The following is a 19,446-nucleotide window of genomic DNA, read 5'->3' on the forward strand; positions in this document are numbered from 1 at the left end:
GCAAAGAAAGCAATGTTCGAGGTATATCACAAGTACACATTTTAAATTTTTCTTGGTACCGAAACAGATTTTCCATGGAGACCCACGGAAAAGGCTAGAAGTGCTAAAATGAATCCATATACCTACAGCTATCTGATTTTTGAAAAAGGAGCCAAATACATATACTGAAAAGAAGACAGCTTCTTCAATAAATGGTATTGGAAAAAGTGGACATCCATATGCATGGATTCCTGTCTCTCATCTTGTACTACTATCAATGCAAAGTAGATCACAGGCCTCAAAATGAGAGCTGAAACCTTGTAACTACTATAGAAGGAGCCAGGGCAACATTAGAACTTATTGGCATAGTCAGGAGCTTCTTGGGCAGAATTCTGAGGGTTCAGCAAAGAAGGAGAGAGAACTGACAAATGAGATTGCATCAAGATAAAAAGCTCTGCACAGCAAAGGACATCCCACTCCTAGGGTAAAAGACCATTTTTATAAGGTGAGAAAACAGAGACGTCACATTTTTGAGAGGTCTAATCTTGCAGTCTTTATATTAAAAGGCTAGTGATTGCATGGTGGACACCTGTCTCAAAGACCATCAGCCAGCAAATACATTTAACACTGTTGGGAAACTGAGCCAGGAAAGTCAGAGAGGAAATAAAGAATAAAAACAATACCAACAAACCAATTCAGCTCCAATGGCGAGCTAAAGTGGGACACCATGGTGGCCAGCAAAGAGCCAGGAGACGAACACAGAGACACATGGCATGGAGTAATGACACCTGAGCTGGTCCAGGCCTAAATAGGGTCAGGTCAGGGGACAGAGCCACAGGAAACTCCCAGTCCCAGGAACTGGACTGACAGGTTTAGTAACCTATCAGCCAAGTGCCCGCCCCTGCCTCTAGGGATTCAGTCATGCCCATCACCTAGGAGGCAGAGGCTTCACCTTCCCCCACCATAAAGACAAGGTGCCAGACCCTACCATCCAGCCATCTGGCCAAGATGGTGCTGGCCAGAACTGAACTCTCTATTTCACCATTTATAGGATGGAAGATCTTTGCCAGCTATATATTTGACAAGGGTATAGACCAGAACCAAAAAGGTGTTCAAAAACCTAAAGTCCCAATGATTCAATAACTTAATAAATGTGCAAAGTAGTTAAATTAACACTTTCCAGTTGTAGTAAAAATGGCCGAGACATCGCTAGCCATAAAGGAAATGCAAATGAAAAGAGCAATGAGATTCCATCTCTCCCTAGTAGAAATTCCATCATCAAAAATATGGACAGCACATGCAGGTGAGTATGTGAGGAAAAGGAGCTTTGTTATACTGCAGTAGGTTAGTGTAGCCACTGCAGGAGGCAGTGTAAAGAAAACCAAACATACAACGATCCTATGATCCAGGGATACCACTCTTAACATTTATCCAAAAGACTGAAAGTCTAGAGACAATAAAGATACCTGCACACCCATGTTCATGGCTGTACTGTTCACCACAGCCAAGTTATAGAAACAGAAACAGACCAGATGCCCAAAGCTTATGAATGGGTCAAGAAAATTATGTGATATATATATATATATATATATATATATATATATAAGTATATATACACATATATGTGTTTGTGAGTGTGTGCGTGCATGCATACACAGAAGTATGTGTGATATGCATGTAATATATAACATATATGAAATACACAATATTTACAACATATATATAATGTTGTATATAATGTAAGTTTCATCAGGAAGAATATTATGTTATTTTCAGGAAAATGGATGGATCTGGAAAAATTATGAGTGAAGTGAGTCAGGCTCAGAGAACGTTTCCTCTCACAGGCATCACATGCATAAGTTAGATAAAAATATAAACATAGGAAAATATATACATGGCCATGTGCATATCATATATCTATATCTATGTGCTCAAACTGACTAAAGTATAGTATACAGTTATAATATTTAGGGCACATAACTGAAACAGATGGAGAAATAGCTCTCTATGGGGAAATGTTAAACCTCCAATTTTGTTGCCTGATGATATACTTGTAAAAGTTTTTAAGAGAAAAATCTTGTACATAATACAAATAAAATGAACTTGGAACTAGATAGACTTCAAGGTATAAGTTTTTTCTGTATTAACTACTTTCATTATCTTTTATTACTAAGAAACTTGGAAAAATTTAACTGCTACACAGCAAGCAACTGGCTCTAGAGGGAGCTTTCTAAAGAGGCAGCAGCTGATAACAAAAAGGAGTACAGAACCAGAGAACTTATCCCACTGTTGTGTGCCGTAGTTCATCTCTTCAATAGCATTTCTTCTGTAGCTAATGCCAAGCACATTGTTCACCCAGAGGTCAAAGGTAATGAAGAAGAAGTGCAGCTTCATAACCTTTAGGCCTCATCATTCATGGTCAAATGACTTACACAAATAGTCACATTATAATACAATATGGATTGTAGGATGGTTGTGTAGAAAATGATTATCAATGCAGAGTTCTTACTAAACCATACCATGAAGAAAAACATGAAGAGTTCACTCAGTAAGTATCACAACAAATTCTAGATCAATTATTTTGGAAATGTAAACCAACAAAACTTTACAAGCAAAACACATTTTGAAAAATTCAGATTTTAAATACACTGAAAGAAAACAGGAAAATATTCTAGAATGAATAGTAATATGCATGTTAAGAATCACTATACTTTTCAGATATATACTGCAAAACTAAAATCTAAAATAATGTTTATATACCCTATGCTGTATGAAACTGGACACATGCCTTTTTAATTAGCACTAATTTCAGTAAAACAAAACAAAACAAGTATTGCACTTTTCTTAATTCTATGACATGATAGGAAATTATTGGAGAGAAATAGTGAGAAACAGAAATAGTGAGAACTCGCTCACATTTCCTCCCCTTTGGTCAGAAATGGAGGTGCCCTGGCATGTGATGTGAGGCCAGTCTTGCTGGAACTGCCTTTAACCTGCAGCGCTGGTCCTAATTCCAGGTGGTAATCATCAGAATTGAACTGAATGGAGTCCCCTAGTGAGTCTTGCAGCAGAGGCAATTTTGTGAAGGTATATAAATGACTTAAGGAAGCTGAGAGAGTATAAAACGTGTTTTTTTTTTACAAGACTTCCTTTTCATATTTCACATTTGAATGGCCCCAAATAATGCTATCTAATTAGCTACCCCCATGCTGTTTAAAACCCCTACCCTTCTTCCAGCTAAAAGTCTTTCAATTACAGCAGGAGATGGCAAAGGGATTCTCAAAAGTAGATATTTAAAAGAAAGGGTTGAGGAATGCGAAGATAAGGCCTGCACATCGATTATCTAAAGGCACTGACCTGAGCTATTTCCATTAAAACCAAGGTGCAAAATCCAACTAGCTATGTGATTGAATGCGTAGCTTTCTATGAACTTGGACTAGGTAATTAGTTAACATATGAAATTAGAAACCAGAAAGAAAAACTTCAACTTTTTTTGCAATGTTTTTAAAGAAAAAAATTGGAACGTGAAAGATGGTGCACTTCAGGATGTATTTCAGGAAAATGGCTCTGGGGTTGGAGGAAGTGAAAAACTGTGATTATTATTATTAGTAGTAGTAGTAGCAGTAGTAGTAGTAGTAGTAGTAGTAGTAGTATTTCACCTTGGAGGTGTCATTTAAATTAAAAATTTGAAGACACTATCAGCAAATTAGCCTAATACACATTTTGAAGATGAAGACCTTTTTTGTTTATTCATGGGGAATTATTGTCCTACAGCACCCATTGTTAAGATTACTAAGTAATAAAAATGACTGATACATGATTAACATACAGGTAAATAATTACTTAGAAGAAAAGTGTGTTACTTTTAAATGTTAAAAAAATTATGGGGTCATATTTGTCTTATATCACCAAACATACTTATTCCAAAGAAATAAATTATTTAAATTAACCATTGAATTAAATCGTCTAAATCAATAATGTAAATCATTACTGTGGCCATAGCATACTTAAAATTAAATTCCATATACAGCCTGATTTTGTACATGAAGAACTAATTATATCAGTTGCAGAACTAAAGAAACATCTTGCTAAGGTGGACAAGTCATGAAAACTCGTGCCCTGCTCTCTGGAAGTGTTTTGTTGAAGTCTAATCCACGAGGAAGCGTTCAGGCATTTTCCTGTGTTTCAGAACATGCGCAGCCCTGCTGGGCAGCCTGCTTCTCACTGGCGCAGTGGAGGATGGGTAGTGCTTTCTTTCATAACCAGCGTTGCTCAGGAGGCCAAGAACACTTCACTCAGTTCTTCCCAGACTCACAACAAGCAAAAAAAGTGACTGGATGCTCAAGCTTGTGCGCTTAACATAAGTCTCTGGGAAAAACCAAATATTCTCCTGATTCATTTTCTGCCAAATTTAAAAAGAACACATCTTTATGCAAAATGACCTAAGTATCTAGTCCTCTAAGTGATTTAAAAGTAACTACAAAATACCACTAAGAATGAAAAATGCAGGTCTTGACACAGCATCCACAGACAGGGCAGTAAATGAGTGTGTAAATTATTTCTTTCTGAGTGTGTGAAAGGTTACACTGACTGCTACAGTTATGTCTGTCTGCTTGTTTTACAGTTCTTTCCGTGGCTCTTCTGTTTTTCCTCAGTGATAAAATCGATCTCTTTCCATCGAACAGCTGTGGAGCCATAGTAGTTTATCCTGGGCCAGGTCCTTGAGGTCTAGCTGTCCTTGAGGTCTAGCTGACTGTGCCTGTTCTTTGTTCTCTCCTGATCCCTGGGAAACCAAATTCGGTTCTGAAGGTAGAAGGTGAAGCTCCTGGATTTCGGGGGCACGGTGGGAAGCAGACCCTGAGCAGTCCCTGGTCTTGTAGACAGTGACTGGGTCCCTCTAGTCATAGTGTGCTCTTCTTGGATGGACTGCATAGATCAACTTGTAGAGCAACAGTGCAGGTGTGTTCCTCAGATGGCCACAGACGGCGCTGGTATCCAGACACTTTTAGCTCCTTTAGCATAATGGCCAGAGCAGCATGCAGACAGGGAAATGCAAACTGCTTGTCCATCACAGTTGTAAAGTAAAAGATTCAGGCATGTGTGGCCTAAAAGTTCTATCTTCAGCATTTTTCAGTCTCACACACTATTTAAGAAATGGAATGGAGAGGAAACTAAATCAGTATCTAATCTGGCTGAGTGGAGGCCCTGTGGTCACTCATTTCAAGTGTGGCAGATGTGGCATGGTGTTTTCTCTGTAACAATAAAAAAAGACTCCAAAATGCACTTTTCACATCATTTTATAATTCTAAGTGTTCGACTCAGTTTTAGAAAATAAAAAACATGCAGTTAGAATTCAAATTTAAAATGCCCAGAGCATGTAAACATAAAACATTTGCCATATTTTGTTTCAGGCTTTTATATCATGAGAAAATGCTATACATATATATTTATATAATTTTATTTTAAGCTGAAAAGTATATATATATATATAATTTTATTTTAAAATCAAAAGTAAGAAAGGTTATTCATGTTTAGGGGGATGTCAAGCCATTTTCACACTAAAAGAGTATCTATCTGGTCCTTAACCATTCTCAGATTCACTGCATAAATTTCTATTCTGGTTTTTTGCTTTGTTTTGTTTTTAGTTCACAGTTTTAGAGCAGATATTTAGGCCACTAAACATGTAATTCACCTAGATTTCAAATGTTTTCCTACCTTCAAGAGTATATGTTACCATATCATACATAATTTTATTTTAAAATGTCTAGTACCTAGGATGCTGGTCAGAGGTACAGTGCATATGTAGGGCCCTGGCTCAATCTCCGACACTACCAACAAAAGTTCCTACTTCTAGAGCTGAACCATTGTCATGTTAAACTGTATTTTTTCTAATATGACAAATCTGAACACTAAAGCTAAAATTTAATATGGTTTAGTATAATTATCTATATACAATTTTACACACACACACACACACAGACACACACACAGACACACACACACACACACACACACACACAGACCAGACAATATAATTCACTATTTCACCTGGTTTATTTGCATATAAATAACATGAAAATGAAAACAACAGCAAAAAACACTTTTCTGAATAAATATGAAGAGGTTATTGGAAAAAAACCCCAAAACTACCAAAACATTCAATATAAAAGCCAGGTGCTGGGGTGGCGCACACCTGTAATGCTAGCTGCTCAAGAGGCTGGGATCTGAGGATCATGGTTCAATGCCAGCCCAGGCAGGAAAATCCTTGTGATTTTTTTTTGTCAGTTATGGGGCTTGAACTCTTGGTCTGGTTGCTGTCCCTCAGCTCTCCAGCTCAAAGCTAGCTCTCTACCACTTGAGCTATAGCGCCACTTCTGGTTTTCTGGCGTTTTATTGGAGATAAGAGTCTCATGGACTTTCCTGCCTGGGCTGGCTTTGAACCATGATCCTCAGATCTCAGCCTCCTGAGTAGCTAGGATTACAGGTGGGAGCCACTGGCACTTGGCTCTCCATGTGATTCTTATCTTGATTTAACCACCAAAAAGCCAGAAGTTGGACTATGGCTCAAGTAGTAGAGGCACTTGAGCACAAATCCCAGGGACAGTGTCCAAGTCCTGAGTGCAAGTCCAGGACTGACATAAAAGAAAAAACAATTCCAATACTAGATAAAATGGCTACTTGACTTAGGATTTTAATGTTCTATTTACATTATGAGAAAAACTATTTCATGAAATTTCTTTGAGAAAATCACAATATTAAAGTTTTATCAAATCCTAATAGATTTTTGCATCCTTATTAGTAATTGTATGAAGACTTGCAAGTTCATATTTATCTATTTGTGAGCTTTCAGCTAAAAGGTGATTGTAAATTGTTTATAATATTCATCAAGAAAAATCTTGTGATTTACTTATTGCAATCTGTTTTTAGAATATTGACATTTGATAATATTTAATTTACAAATTCTCTATTTGCCAACTGAAAGTGGTCAGGCCCGCAGATTAGCAGGTTATTTATTTACTTACTTTTTCTTTTTTTCTGATCCAAAGAGAAAAACGTCTGCAGAAGCCAGACTCTCTTCCCAGATCTGCCTATGCCCATTCAGTGCCTAACCAAACAAGTCTTTTAAAGCTAGAGGGGAGGGGAGGGTGGGACCAAGAATGCAGGCAGTAATTCACTGTATATACCACAGAATTGAGAACGTCAGGAAAGGGTAGATTGGAGGGGGGTGAGGATGTTGAAGTGGTGACACAGATCAAGATGCACTGTGCACATAAACTGCTTTGTTTAATTGCAAACATTCAATGTGTAACCTAAAATTAAGAAAAGCAAGGGAAGGGGTGGGATGAGGAGTCTGGGTGAGAATGTTAAAGTGCTGATATTGATCAAGATGCCCTGTATCATAAACTGTTTCAATGAGTAACAACTCCTTTGTACAACTACTTAAAGATAATAAAATATTAAAAATAAAACCAGTCACTGTTAACAAACTGATGCATTTTAGTAAAAATTCCCTATATTGCATTTTAACTATTAAATTATTGAGCATCGTTAAATACTCGTTTATTTCCATCAAGATCAACCTATTTTGCTTTAGTAATTCTTATTTTATGCTTAAAAAATGGTAATACTGTTTTCAGAGTAGTCATGCAAAAGATTACCTTTTCCAAGTATACTTTTGTTCTCAGTTAAAACTTTTTATTGCATCTCTGAAAGAAGAAAGTAGAATCATTCTTATATAGTCTACTGCAATCTTCCAGGGTTTCTTACTTGGTGAGTATTCCAAATGTATGGCAGATTGGTTTCTGCAGCAAGATTTTTTTTTTTTTACTTTCTCCAAAACAAAGCCATTAGGGCTTTCATCCATGATTCTATCAGTATAGCAACTGATAATTCCAAAGTACTTATTTTGAAACTGATCAGAATTTAAGATGGTTATTTAAATTAGAAGCACACATGGATATAGATGTGACCAGTGAAGGTTGGCAAATCATGTGTGGAAATCCTCTCCTGTCAGCAACCATCAACTGGATGACATGTAGAGAAAATGGTAGAATTTCTTTTACTCTTGAAACCTGGCAGTTCAACTGTCAAAAGAGTTTCTTTTGAAATGTTTTGGCCATAAAACTCTGAGCAATGCCATCTGTTAATTGGCTCACATCAGCACAATTTGGAAGGACCATGAGAGATTAAGGAAAAAAATTAAAAACACACCTATTTACAGCTAGTAACAACAAAAATTAATGTAATTGCATTTGTTTCACATGTAAATAAAGCATATGTCTACATGCATATTTTATTCTAGATAATAAAGTATATAAAGTATATATAAACATGTATAGATAAAGTATATATACATATATGTATGTACTTATATAAAATAAATTATATAATATATACCTATGTATGCATATATATGCTTTTTTTGGCTGGGGAGGGGGGAGTCCGGTCATGGGGCCTGAACTTTGGGCCTGGGCGCTGTCCCTCAGCTCTTCAGCTCAAGGCTAGTGCTCTACCATTTGAGCCACAGCGCAACTTCCGGCTTTTTTTCTTTTTGCTTATGTGGTGCTTAGGAATCGAACCCAGGACCTCATGCATGCAAGGCAAGCACTCTACCACTGAGCCATCTTCCCAGCCCCAATATATATGCATTATATATATATATATATATACATAAAATGCATATATACACATTTGTAGAAAAGTGGCTAAATTCGAAATGAACATTTCTACATTTGCTATTAATACAGATTTAGAAGTTCAAAAAATTGCCCCTTCTTGAGGCAATCCAAAAATTCATATGGAACAATGAAAGACCCTGAATAGCAAAAACAATCCTCAACAGAAAGAACAGTGCTGGAGGAATATCAATACCAAATTTCAAACTCTACTACAAAGCCATAGTAATCAAAACAGACCTCAGGACCAATGGAATAGAATTGAAAACCCAGAAATGAACCTACAGACCTATAGCCATGAATCTTCAATAAGGGAGCTAAACAAATAGAATGGAAGAAAGACAGCCTCTTCAGTAAATGGTGTTGGCAAAATTGGTTAACTACTTGTAGAAAACTAAAGCTAGATCCTTATATATCACCCTGCACCAGAATCAACTCCAAATGGATCAAAGAACTCGGAGCCAAAGCAGACACTCTGAAAACATTACAGGATGGAATAGGAGAAACCCTAGGTTTCCTTGGCACAGGCCGAAACTTTCTTAATAGAGACCCAGAAACACAACAAATCAAGGAAAGGTTGGACAAATGGGATTGCATAAAATTGCAGAGCTTCTGCATGGCAAAGGACATAGCTAGCAAGATCAATAGAAAGCCCAAAGATTGGGAGAGGATCTTCACTAGCCATACAATGGACAAGGGTCTCATATCTAAAATATACCTGGAACTCAAAAAATTAAATCCCCCAACAACAAATCTTCAAAGAAACTACTGCCCAATAAATAAGTGGGATAACATGTAATTGTAACCCCTCTGTACAGTATGTTCACAATAAAAAAATAAAAGTGAAAAAAAAAGAAAAAACTAGAGGGAGGGGGGTAACAATGTTGGACAAGAAATGTACTCATCACCTTACTTATGTAACTGTAACCACTCTGTATCACCTTTACAACACAATACAATACAATAAAATGTTAAGAAGGGGAAAAAATAAATAAGTGGGCTAAAGACTTAAAGAGAAACTTCTCTGAAGAGGAAAGAAGGATGGCCAATAGACACATGAAGAAATACTTAACCTCTCTAGCCATAAAAGGAATGCAAATGAAAACAACATTGAGATACTACCTCACTCCAGTTATAATGGCTATAATCAAGAACTCTAATAACAACAGATGCTGGAGGGGATGTGGACAGAAGGGAGCCCTACTGCATTGTTGGTGGGAATGTAAACTTGTTCAACCACTTTCGAAAGCAGTATGGAGGTTCCTCAAAAGACTCCACATAGAGCTCCCCTATGACCCAGCAATCCCACTTTTGGGCATTTACCCAAATGTTCACAAACAAGACCACACTAAAACTACAGCACGACTATGTTTATTGCAGCATTATTTACCATAGCTAAGATATGGAACCAACCCAGATGCCCCTCAGTAGATGAATGGTCCAAGAAATGTGATATATATACACAATGGAATTCTATGCCTCCATCACAAAGAATGACATTGTCCCATTTGTTAGGAAATGGAAAGACTTGGAAAAATTTATATTAAGTGAAGTAAGCCAGGCCCACAGAAACATAGGTCCCATGGTTTCCCTTATTTGCAATAACTAGTATATGTCTGAGTCAAGCAGAAAAGGTCAGATAAGTTGATGTTAGGGAAATGAATCCTAAGATATGTATTCAAATGTTTTTTTCTTTCATGGGATTGTTTCTAACACATTTATAAGATTATTTCTTTGTTGCTTTGTATGTCCCTCCCCCACAGTATAACCCCTGCTTTCACTGTATTTGATGTCGGTATAATTTGTGGAAGGGAAGGGGAAAAACAAATCATTTAAATAGGGATACAGGTGGACCCATTGCAACAATGAGATATACAAGTCGTTATGTGGAAAATGAACTTTACAACTTTGGTGGGGGGGGGGGAGGAGGACTGGGTGGGGGAGTGGGGAGAGGATGGGAAAGGATGGGAAGGGGAAACAAAGGAGGAGGCTACAATGCTTGATAAGAAATGTACTCATTATCTTGCCCATGCAATTGTAACCCCTCTGTACAGTATTTTCACAATAATAAATAAATAAATAAATAAATAAATTAATTAATTAATTAAATATTAGAAAATTGCCCCTTCTACTTAGAAAATGTTCAATTCTATTTTTAACCTTGAATTAGTGGCTGTTTCACAAGGAAGGCATATATACTTGATAATAACTCTTTACTGGAAATGAACTCTTTAGATTAATGGCATAACCCTAATATTTCTATTCTACTTTCTTTCCCTTTGTTTCTTCCTCTCATTCACAACTTTCATTTCTATTTCCTCTTCTCAGTTTAAGTGGCAGTTCATGAGACTTGTTATTAGAGTTGTTATCTTGCCTAATATTTTGTAAGTTATTTTAGTGACTTTGATCAATAAACAGGCTGTTTTGGCAGTGGGCTTTGTTACTGAACATTGTATCAGGAGAGGTGATCTTTAAGGAAAGGGAGAGAAAATGAATATCTATTGAATAACAGTTGTGGTCAGCAATAGGTCTTTGATATATACATTTTCAGGTAAACCACAAAGAATTAGGTAGGACTTTTTCTCTTACATATAAAGAACCAGTAACACTGACCTTGGTTACAACAGAGTAGGGATTCTCTATGGCTCTGAACCCTGACATGTTTCTAATCCTAAATTCTGATGCCTGGAGGGGTGACCTTGGAGAAGTCAGTTATATGTTGATTTATATCACTCCAGAAAAGGGAGATACATCACCTACTCTTCCTGAATTAATTAGCTTTCAAGACTTCAACTCGATAATCCCTTGAATGTCCACTTCGACTTGATAAATCTTATATGGAGTAGGGCTTTCCTAACACTTAAGGGATACATTCACATAATGCTACAAGATGAATATTTTATCATGATACGTATTTTATGGAAACCCATAATGCTTTTCACATTTCCAAAATCTGTTAAATTCAGCTCTATAGAAATATAATAGGAGTGCATTCAAATGTTTTACTTTCATGCAATTGTTTCTAACATATTTATAAGATGATTTCTTTGTTGCTTTGCATATCCCTCCCCCACGGTATAACCCCTGCTTTCACTGTATTTGATGTCGGTATAATTTGTGGAGGGGAAGGGAAAAAACAAATCATTTAAACAGGGATACAGGTGGACCCATTGCAACAGTGAGATGTACAAGTTGTTATGTGGAAAAAGAACTTTACAACTTTGGGGGGAGGGGAGGATTTGGTGGGGAGAGGGAGGAGGATGGGAAGGGATGGGAAGGGGAAACAAAGGAGGAGGCTACAATGCTTGATAAGAAATGTACTCATTATCTTGCCCATGTAATTGTAACCCCTCTGTATGGTATTTTCACAATAAATAAAAGGAGTGTATTTTTTAATTTGGCAATACTAGGGCCTAAATTCAGGGCTTCACATGCATTCAGCTTACTTGTTGGGCTGGTAATATCAATTAAGCCACATATTTTGCCTGGTCTTTTCTTGTACTTATTTGGAGGAGTAGACTCAGATTTTTCTGCTTGAGCTGGCTTCCAATCATGATTCTCACATCTCAGCCTCCTGAGCATCTAGGATTACAGGTGTGAGCCACTGGTGCCTGGCTATCTTTCAGCAAGTACACTATGCACAAGGCATGAATTTTTACCTGTTTTCCTTCTTCAAGGTTCACAAAAAGACAAACTGCCTTTCTACATAAACATTTCTTTAGAATGCACCCTTTTAGTATGTTAGCGCATTTATATTGAGATCAACAAAATAAATTTGTATTTAGGATGAGTTCCTTTTACAGCATGGATATGATTATAATTTATCAAGTGTGCTTTCTAGGGCTCATTTATCTATATTAAATGGGACGAAAGGGTATGAGAAATCAAGATGCAAGTTCCATTCCTGTTATTCCCACTTGCTCTGAGCTATTATATTAGCTCTCCCTTGACTCATATCTTGCTTTTTAAGGAGGACTTGACAGGAGGAAACTTATATCCTCTAAGGTACTGCCAAGTGTACAATTTTATAATCAGAATATGACCAAAGTGATTCTATGTTAGGAAACCTAAGACATGGTGCTAAGTATACAAATACGAACAGTGACAATGTAGCATTGCTACACAAGCCCTCTAAAAGCATAATTCATCAGGATTGTCAAAAATGCAAAATTCATTGAGTAAATACTCCTCAAACTGAACCAACTTTGGCATTTAATCTAAAATAATCATAGTGCAGAAGTTACTTTGAATGGAGTAGTTTCAATAATTTATTATGAGAAAGCAATATGGTGACTGGCAGTTATTACAAATTTAAAACATAAGCTTCTTTTGGAAACTACATTACTTTGCTGTGAAAAGAAACTGAGTTTGTAATAATGCAACTGCCTAATGAAATATAGCACACCACAGCTTCACGTAATGTATAATTCTAGGTTTGCTAGCTCTGTAGCATTCATTGTGACTAAACAGTTTGAATGGTACTTAATTATCTGTCCTCTCCAAATGCTAACTTGAATCTCTCTGTTAAATGCTTTTAAAAGAGCCATTCCAGAATTAGAGGTCAAATGACAGACAAACCTATTAGACTTCACAGCTTGGATTTAGATTTAAGAAAGACATGATGTGGCTTTGCCTGACTTAATCGTACTGAAATGATAGTTTCCTGTTCATTCTCCTTGGCGCTTTCAATGAAGACTCAGCACCTATTATTCAAATGTTACATTTGAAGGGAGAAGTCCATCCATTCCCCATCCATCTCTCCTCTTTTTCTTCCCCTGTGTCAGGTCCGTGCGGCAGACACTGCCCCTTTCCTCTCTTCAGTGTGTGAGAGCACAGCTCTGAGATACCTTCTCTTACAGAATCTTGTCTCTGCCCAGCTGCCCTGTTGTTTTGACGAGGAAGAGTGTCTAAAAGTTGTAGAGAGAATCAATACTTAGTATATCCTACTCTCTCCTCAATCTACAGGTAAGCACACAGTATTTCCTTTACCCAACCAACCAACAACTTTCTTACCAATTATTTATTCCAAACACACCACAGCCTCACAGTTTCCAGACTTCGTATCCACTACTATTTCTTCCTGCTAGTCGCTTCACTAATTATTAACAGCCCATTCCCTCACTCCATCTGGGCTAATGTACTAATTATTACCTCCTCAGAAATTCAACCCTAGTTTCTTTGCTTTGCCCCAGAAGCTATAACAAAATGCCACAGGCTGGATGTTGAAAACAAAAGTATGATTTCATAGTTCAGCTATAATCTCCAATCAAGGTGCCAGCAGTGCTGGCGTCCTTTGAGGCATCTTTCTGTGGCTTACAGAGGGTCCCTTTCTTGGTCCTTTTTACATGATCTTTTCCCAACCATGTGTCCCTGGCATTTATTCTGTCTCCAAACTTCTTTATCTTACAAGGACACCAGTTAGGCTGGATTAGTACTTGTCCTAATGGATCCATTTACTTTAAAGGTCCGGTCTCCAACTAAAAGTCACACTCTGAAGTACTGAGAGTTACAAACTCAACATATGAAAATGTTTGAAACATAATGAAGTTCATAATTGGGCATTCTCTCATGGTCTAGTGTCATAATCTTCCATCTCCTCACAATCACATATAGTTCTTCATAGCACCTATTACTTGACATCTTTTATATCTATCTGCTTTGTATTTTCATGTGGCTCCCTCCAAAGGATTGTAAGGTGAATCACAAGCTCTCTTCTGTTCATAGGAGTATTTCCTGCCATATAAATCAGCCTTCCCGCTTTCCTTTACGCCACAGTGCATTGTTTTCTACCCTCTTCTCTTATTTTTAGAATAATTTAGAAAAACAAAACCAAAGCTGTTTTTCCTAATTTTGGCATGAACCCCCTTGTTCCAAATGAAGATGGCATCTCAACAGGTTGAGAGGAGCGTGGTGTGTTCCGCGTGGTGCCGTCCTGCTCATGTGGTAGGCTAGCAATATTTTGGTTAAAATCATGTTTGTGACTGTAACCATTTGTATGAATTATTTTAAAGAAATAAAAAGCCCATAAAGAGAAAAAGATAAATCAGCCTCTGGTACAACACTGACATTCAGACTCTAAGTCTTAAATGAGTAACTTTTTTTGAAGAACTTCTCTGCATGAGGAACCAGCTGGGCTTCCTAGCAGATTGCATGAGGGAGGAAGACATGCCCTCACAGCTGACTTTCCATGTTCTGGAAAGTGCAAACAATGGGAGATGCTCTTCCAGTGGCCAATCTGTTCTTTCCACTCTAGGTTCCAATGGTGGGTCTATTTTTTTTTTTTTTTGGTCGATTGTGGTACTTGAACTCTGGGCCTGGGTGCTGTTCTGCACTCTTCAGCTCAAGGTGAGCTCTCTACCACTTGATCGAAAGTGCCACTTCTGGTTCTGGTGGTTAACTGGAGATACGAATCTCATGGACTTTTCTGCCTGGGCTGGCTTTGAACTATGATCCTCAGAGCTTCCTGAGTAGCTAGGATTACAGGCGCGAGCCACCAGTGCCGGGCATGGTGGCTCATTTTTGACACTGCTAGTTGGAACTCAAGATGATGACATTATCCAGACCTAGATTTATACCCTGGAGACTTCTATACAATAGCTTTATCTGTCTTTTGACTTTGAGACTGAGGACAAGTTGAGTCATATTTTCTCTTCTGTTTCATTATTTTCATCACCTATCATTCTTCCACTCTCAAAAATCAGAAGTTACGTAAGTTTTATTTGGAGAAAGAAGAGCACATTGAGAAGAATATTTACTTTACTACGCAGCACTCAATCCTTCCATCTTTAAGACAAGGATTGGGTCTCATTTAATTTTGTCAAGCAAAAAAATAAAGATGCATTTGGCATCTGATTGTACATATGTACTTTTGTCTCACAAGGCTCATTTTAGGTAATAGTCCATAACTGTTAGTATAACATATTTGAATCTTTCCCTTCATTGCTAATAAGCTGTGCTGTGGATCTGTACTGAGAGGCCCTGCAGTACAGTTGTCAAAAGCATATGACATCAGTGTCTGAGCAGATACTGCCTCTGGGGAAGGCAAGTCAGACCAATAAATGTTCTGTATCATAGATTTTATTATATAACACATTAAACTACCGTATTTACTTGAAAAAAATCATTCTCTGCAAAATTGAAGCCAATACAAAATTTGCAACCAGAAAAATGTAACCTCAATGCACCAAAGACTTCTCTTCCTTGCTAATGGCATTTTACTTTTGTCTTTTTATTTCTCCTTGTATGTATTAGCGCTTTTGAGTCTGTTACAGAATGCCAGACAGAAGCATGTGAGGAAGAATTCTTCATTTTGCTCAGTTTCAGAGAATTCAGTGCATGGTTTCTTGGCCCCATTTCGGCAGAGTATAAGGGGAGTGGGAACACGTAGACGAAGATGTTGTCATCTCATGGCGTGTAGGAAGCAGCAGGCCTGGGAAGAAGTGGCCCGGGGAAGGACATATCAGCCATGCCCTACTGCCTCCAATTAGGCCCCACTTTTCAGAATCCAGCCACCTCTCAAAAAACAAGTCGAGGTTGAATCCATCAGTGGGTTAACCAATTCATGACAGCAGTGCTCTTATGACCCAATAACTCACCAGATGTAAACAGCTGGCAACCAGCATCATACGTGGGCATGTAGGGAACATTCCACATTAATATAATAACATATTACATGTTCCAACCATAACACTAGGTATCTACTGAGGCTTCTAACACGTGCTGGCCATCAAACATGACTTAGAGTGGTGTTTCTAAAGTATATTCAGTTAGAATATATTTTATCCAGATATTTTTGTTCTAGGCCTTTTTGAGGTATGTACAATAAGGACAAATGTTCACATAGTTAATGAGAGAAAATGATAATTAGAAATATTACTTCCACTAGAAGAAGAAGAATGTAAGAGCACCCATGTAGTATTTACTTTGTGCCAGGCTCTGGGCTAAGCACTTTATTTGCACTCCCTCATTTTAGCCGCACCATCAACCTCTATGGCAAGTATAACAGTGCTACCGACTTGGCTGAGAAGTTCAGTCTTCAAGAAGTTAACTGACTTGGATAAACTCCAATATTTTTAATTTTATGCATCAGAGTTTGAACTCATGTCTGCTTACATTCACAACCCACACTTGACTGATGATACAGGCAATTTTTCAGTGAGGAGATACATAAACATTGATGAGAAAGCACATAAAATAATTTATAAAAGAATAAGGAAATCTTGTGATATAGTAGGTGAAATGTCTATTAAATATCTGATTTTCTTCCTGTAACTATCAACTTGGGAGGCACAGATCAGGAGGATCACAGTTTGAGGCCAGGAAAAGTACTTAAGACCCCTTTTCAATGGAGAACTACTATCCGAGCTACAATGGAAAGTCTAAAAGTGATTGTACAATATGGCTGGTAGCATGGCTCAGCAATAGAATAACTGCCTGGTTAATGTGGATCACTTGAGTGCAAACTGAAATACGAACTCCCCAATGGTTCATTATGATCCACTTGTATTAACATTTTAAAATTAGTATATATTAACTGTATAAATTGGTTTCACTGTCATATTTCCTTACATGTGTATGCTCTACTTTGTTCATATTCACCCAATTAAAACAAATTTTTTGAGTGACAATACTGTAGGCATATTGTATCAAGCTTTAGGATGTACCAAAATCATTTACTACATAAGTCTTTGCAATCAATCAGAAAGCCCTTTTAAGACAAGACATAAAAATGGAGGTTGCCATATAGAGCACAGGTAGACAGAGAAGTGGTAACTACTGCTCATGAAATGTGATGCAGATAACTTCTGTGAGGATGATGAGCTGGGAGGAATTCTACATCAGATCCTAGGCCTCATTCACATGTGCGTAATGACGCGAGAATCAAGAAATAACTACATGTGATAAGATTTGAAGAAACAGAGCTCAAGTAATAAAGAATACAGGAAAAAAAGCCTGAGGCAGAAATGTTAGGAACATGTTCAAAACACTTACTAATGCTTTGATAGTGTGCTCTGAAATGTAATAAAGGCACTATCAGAAACGCTGAGCTTGGGACACAATGTGGTTTGTTAATAATGAAAATATACTTCATAATTAAATAAAGTCACTTGCTAGCCTTTCAATCCATCTTTATGATCCTTGTTAATATTTATCTGAGTGTGAACATAAGGTTTTCTAATAAAACACACTGGCCTGAATGCATGCTGAATCATTCTACACTATATTAGAGCTCTTTTTTTTTTCCACGGGAATTGTAAACCCTCTAAATAAAACAGACTTAGAAACCCACAGTAGCTGCTACCGTTTCATTTCACAGTTTTTTACCATCGCTTTTAGAGACTCATGTACTACAGTAGAGAGAATAGAAGAGTCAGAAGTTTGTCACATCTTCTTGCTAATTAATAAGAGATGTGGATTCTCAGTTTAGTCTTCTGTAAAATGAGAATGCCCAATGTCTGTTGTTATAGCATTATTGTGAGAAACAAATTAATTGATATGAAAAGAAAATTTGGAAATTGTAAGCCTTATTCTGTAATAAGTTATAATTCTTTGAAGTACTTGAGGTTAATAATAATGCGCTGAAATGAAATGGGATCAGGCCATGCATCTAACTTTGGTCAGTTGTGGGCTGATGAGGTAAAGATCTGGCTACCGCTGCCCTGGTGACCCAAAGGGCCTTGTCTCTAAAATGTAGTTGTAGAACCTCTTAGTCTCGTTATTGAAGTTGATCTCTGAATACACGAATTCAGTAAATCAACAAAACCAAGAGGCTCATGTTTCAGTGATTTGATTTGCCTGAGTAACTACAGTTAAAAATTACTTCCTAAGGATGTTCATTTTTTTCCTATCTAGGGGTGTTTACTTAAACTAATGAAAAGCATCACAATCAAGTATACTTTTGTCATATGTATATGAATTAATGCCTCAATCTAAGATTACGATGTTGCTTCAGCATCTAACAAAGAATCTGCTTAGAAATCTTTATTAACTGCGAAAGATTATCTTAAATGAAACATTGTGACTTTAGTTTTCATTGACTCACTGTTTTGTGCTTTTTGTTTGTTTTGTTTTGTTTGTCTAGCATTAGCTAGGCAAGAGGGGTGGATTTCATTATGACATTTCAACAAGAGAGCAATGTACTTCAAATAGTCTCTTATTATCCCATTCCTCCCTCCCCAAATCTTAGCACAATTTCAAGAGTTTTCATTGTTCTATTTTCACACTGGCTGACCATTTTTTCTTAACAATATCCAGCCTAACTCCCTCCCTTATATCTACCCCCAACACAGCCTGTTTGTCTTCCCCTCCCTCACAACCTCCTACATATATCTACAGCTTTCCTCACTATGTTTTCACATATCATTTTAGCATATACTCCAAACTGTTCACTTTCTATCTTTTCCCCTTTAACCTTCTCAATTTTAGACATTCTTTATAATATGAAACTGCAGCATTATTGAAACATACAAATGACTTAAAAAACATACAAAGGAAGGGGGGGACCAAGATGGCGACGGGGCAGTAGGGAAACGCCACAGCTCTCTCCAACCAAAAAGAGAGTTCGAGTTCCAACGCTTAATCTCCCCAAGAGACCAACAACAACAAAAAGACGAACACTCAGAGAAAAACCAGAGGCGGAGAATAACAAAAAAAGAAAGAGAGGAAAAGAATTTCAAAACAGAGAAAAGCAAAGACCCCTCCCCCAACCTTTACTGGCTGCGCGGCAGTGCGCCAAGCCGCCGGCCAGCCGGCCCGGCGGGGGCTGGGGGAGCCCCAGAGAAACAGCAGAGAC

At 37.5% G+C, this 19,446-nt stretch overlaps 1 protein-coding gene across 4 annotated transcripts in view; it reads right to left on the reverse strand.

Moving 5' to 3' along the window:
• The window catches only part of Mei4 (meiotic double-stranded break formation protein 4), a 236,032-nt gene that overhangs the window by 13,417 nt on the left and 203,169 nt on the right, over nt 1-19,446 (reverse strand). The window contains exon 5 of one of the 4 annotated variants that reach the window (XM_070011059.1): nt 4,722-5,122. The exons of the other annotated variants lie outside the window; for them this stretch is intronic. Coding sequence (XP_069867160.1) covers nt 5,048-5,122 — 75 coding nt within the window. The 3' untranslated portion in view covers nt 4,722-5,047. Of the gene's footprint in view, nt 1-4,721; nt 5,123-19,446 lie in introns of those variants that run through there. 4 annotated transcript variants of the gene reach the window in all.

This window comes from Dipodomys merriami, unplaced genomic scaffold, assembly GCF_024711535.1.
Source record: "Dipodomys merriami isolate MVZ:Mamm:240054 unplaced genomic scaffold, mDipMer1.0.p SCAF_8, whole genome shotgun sequence".
NCBI lineage: Eukaryota > Metazoa > Chordata > Mammalia > Rodentia > Heteromyidae > Dipodomys > Dipodomys merriami.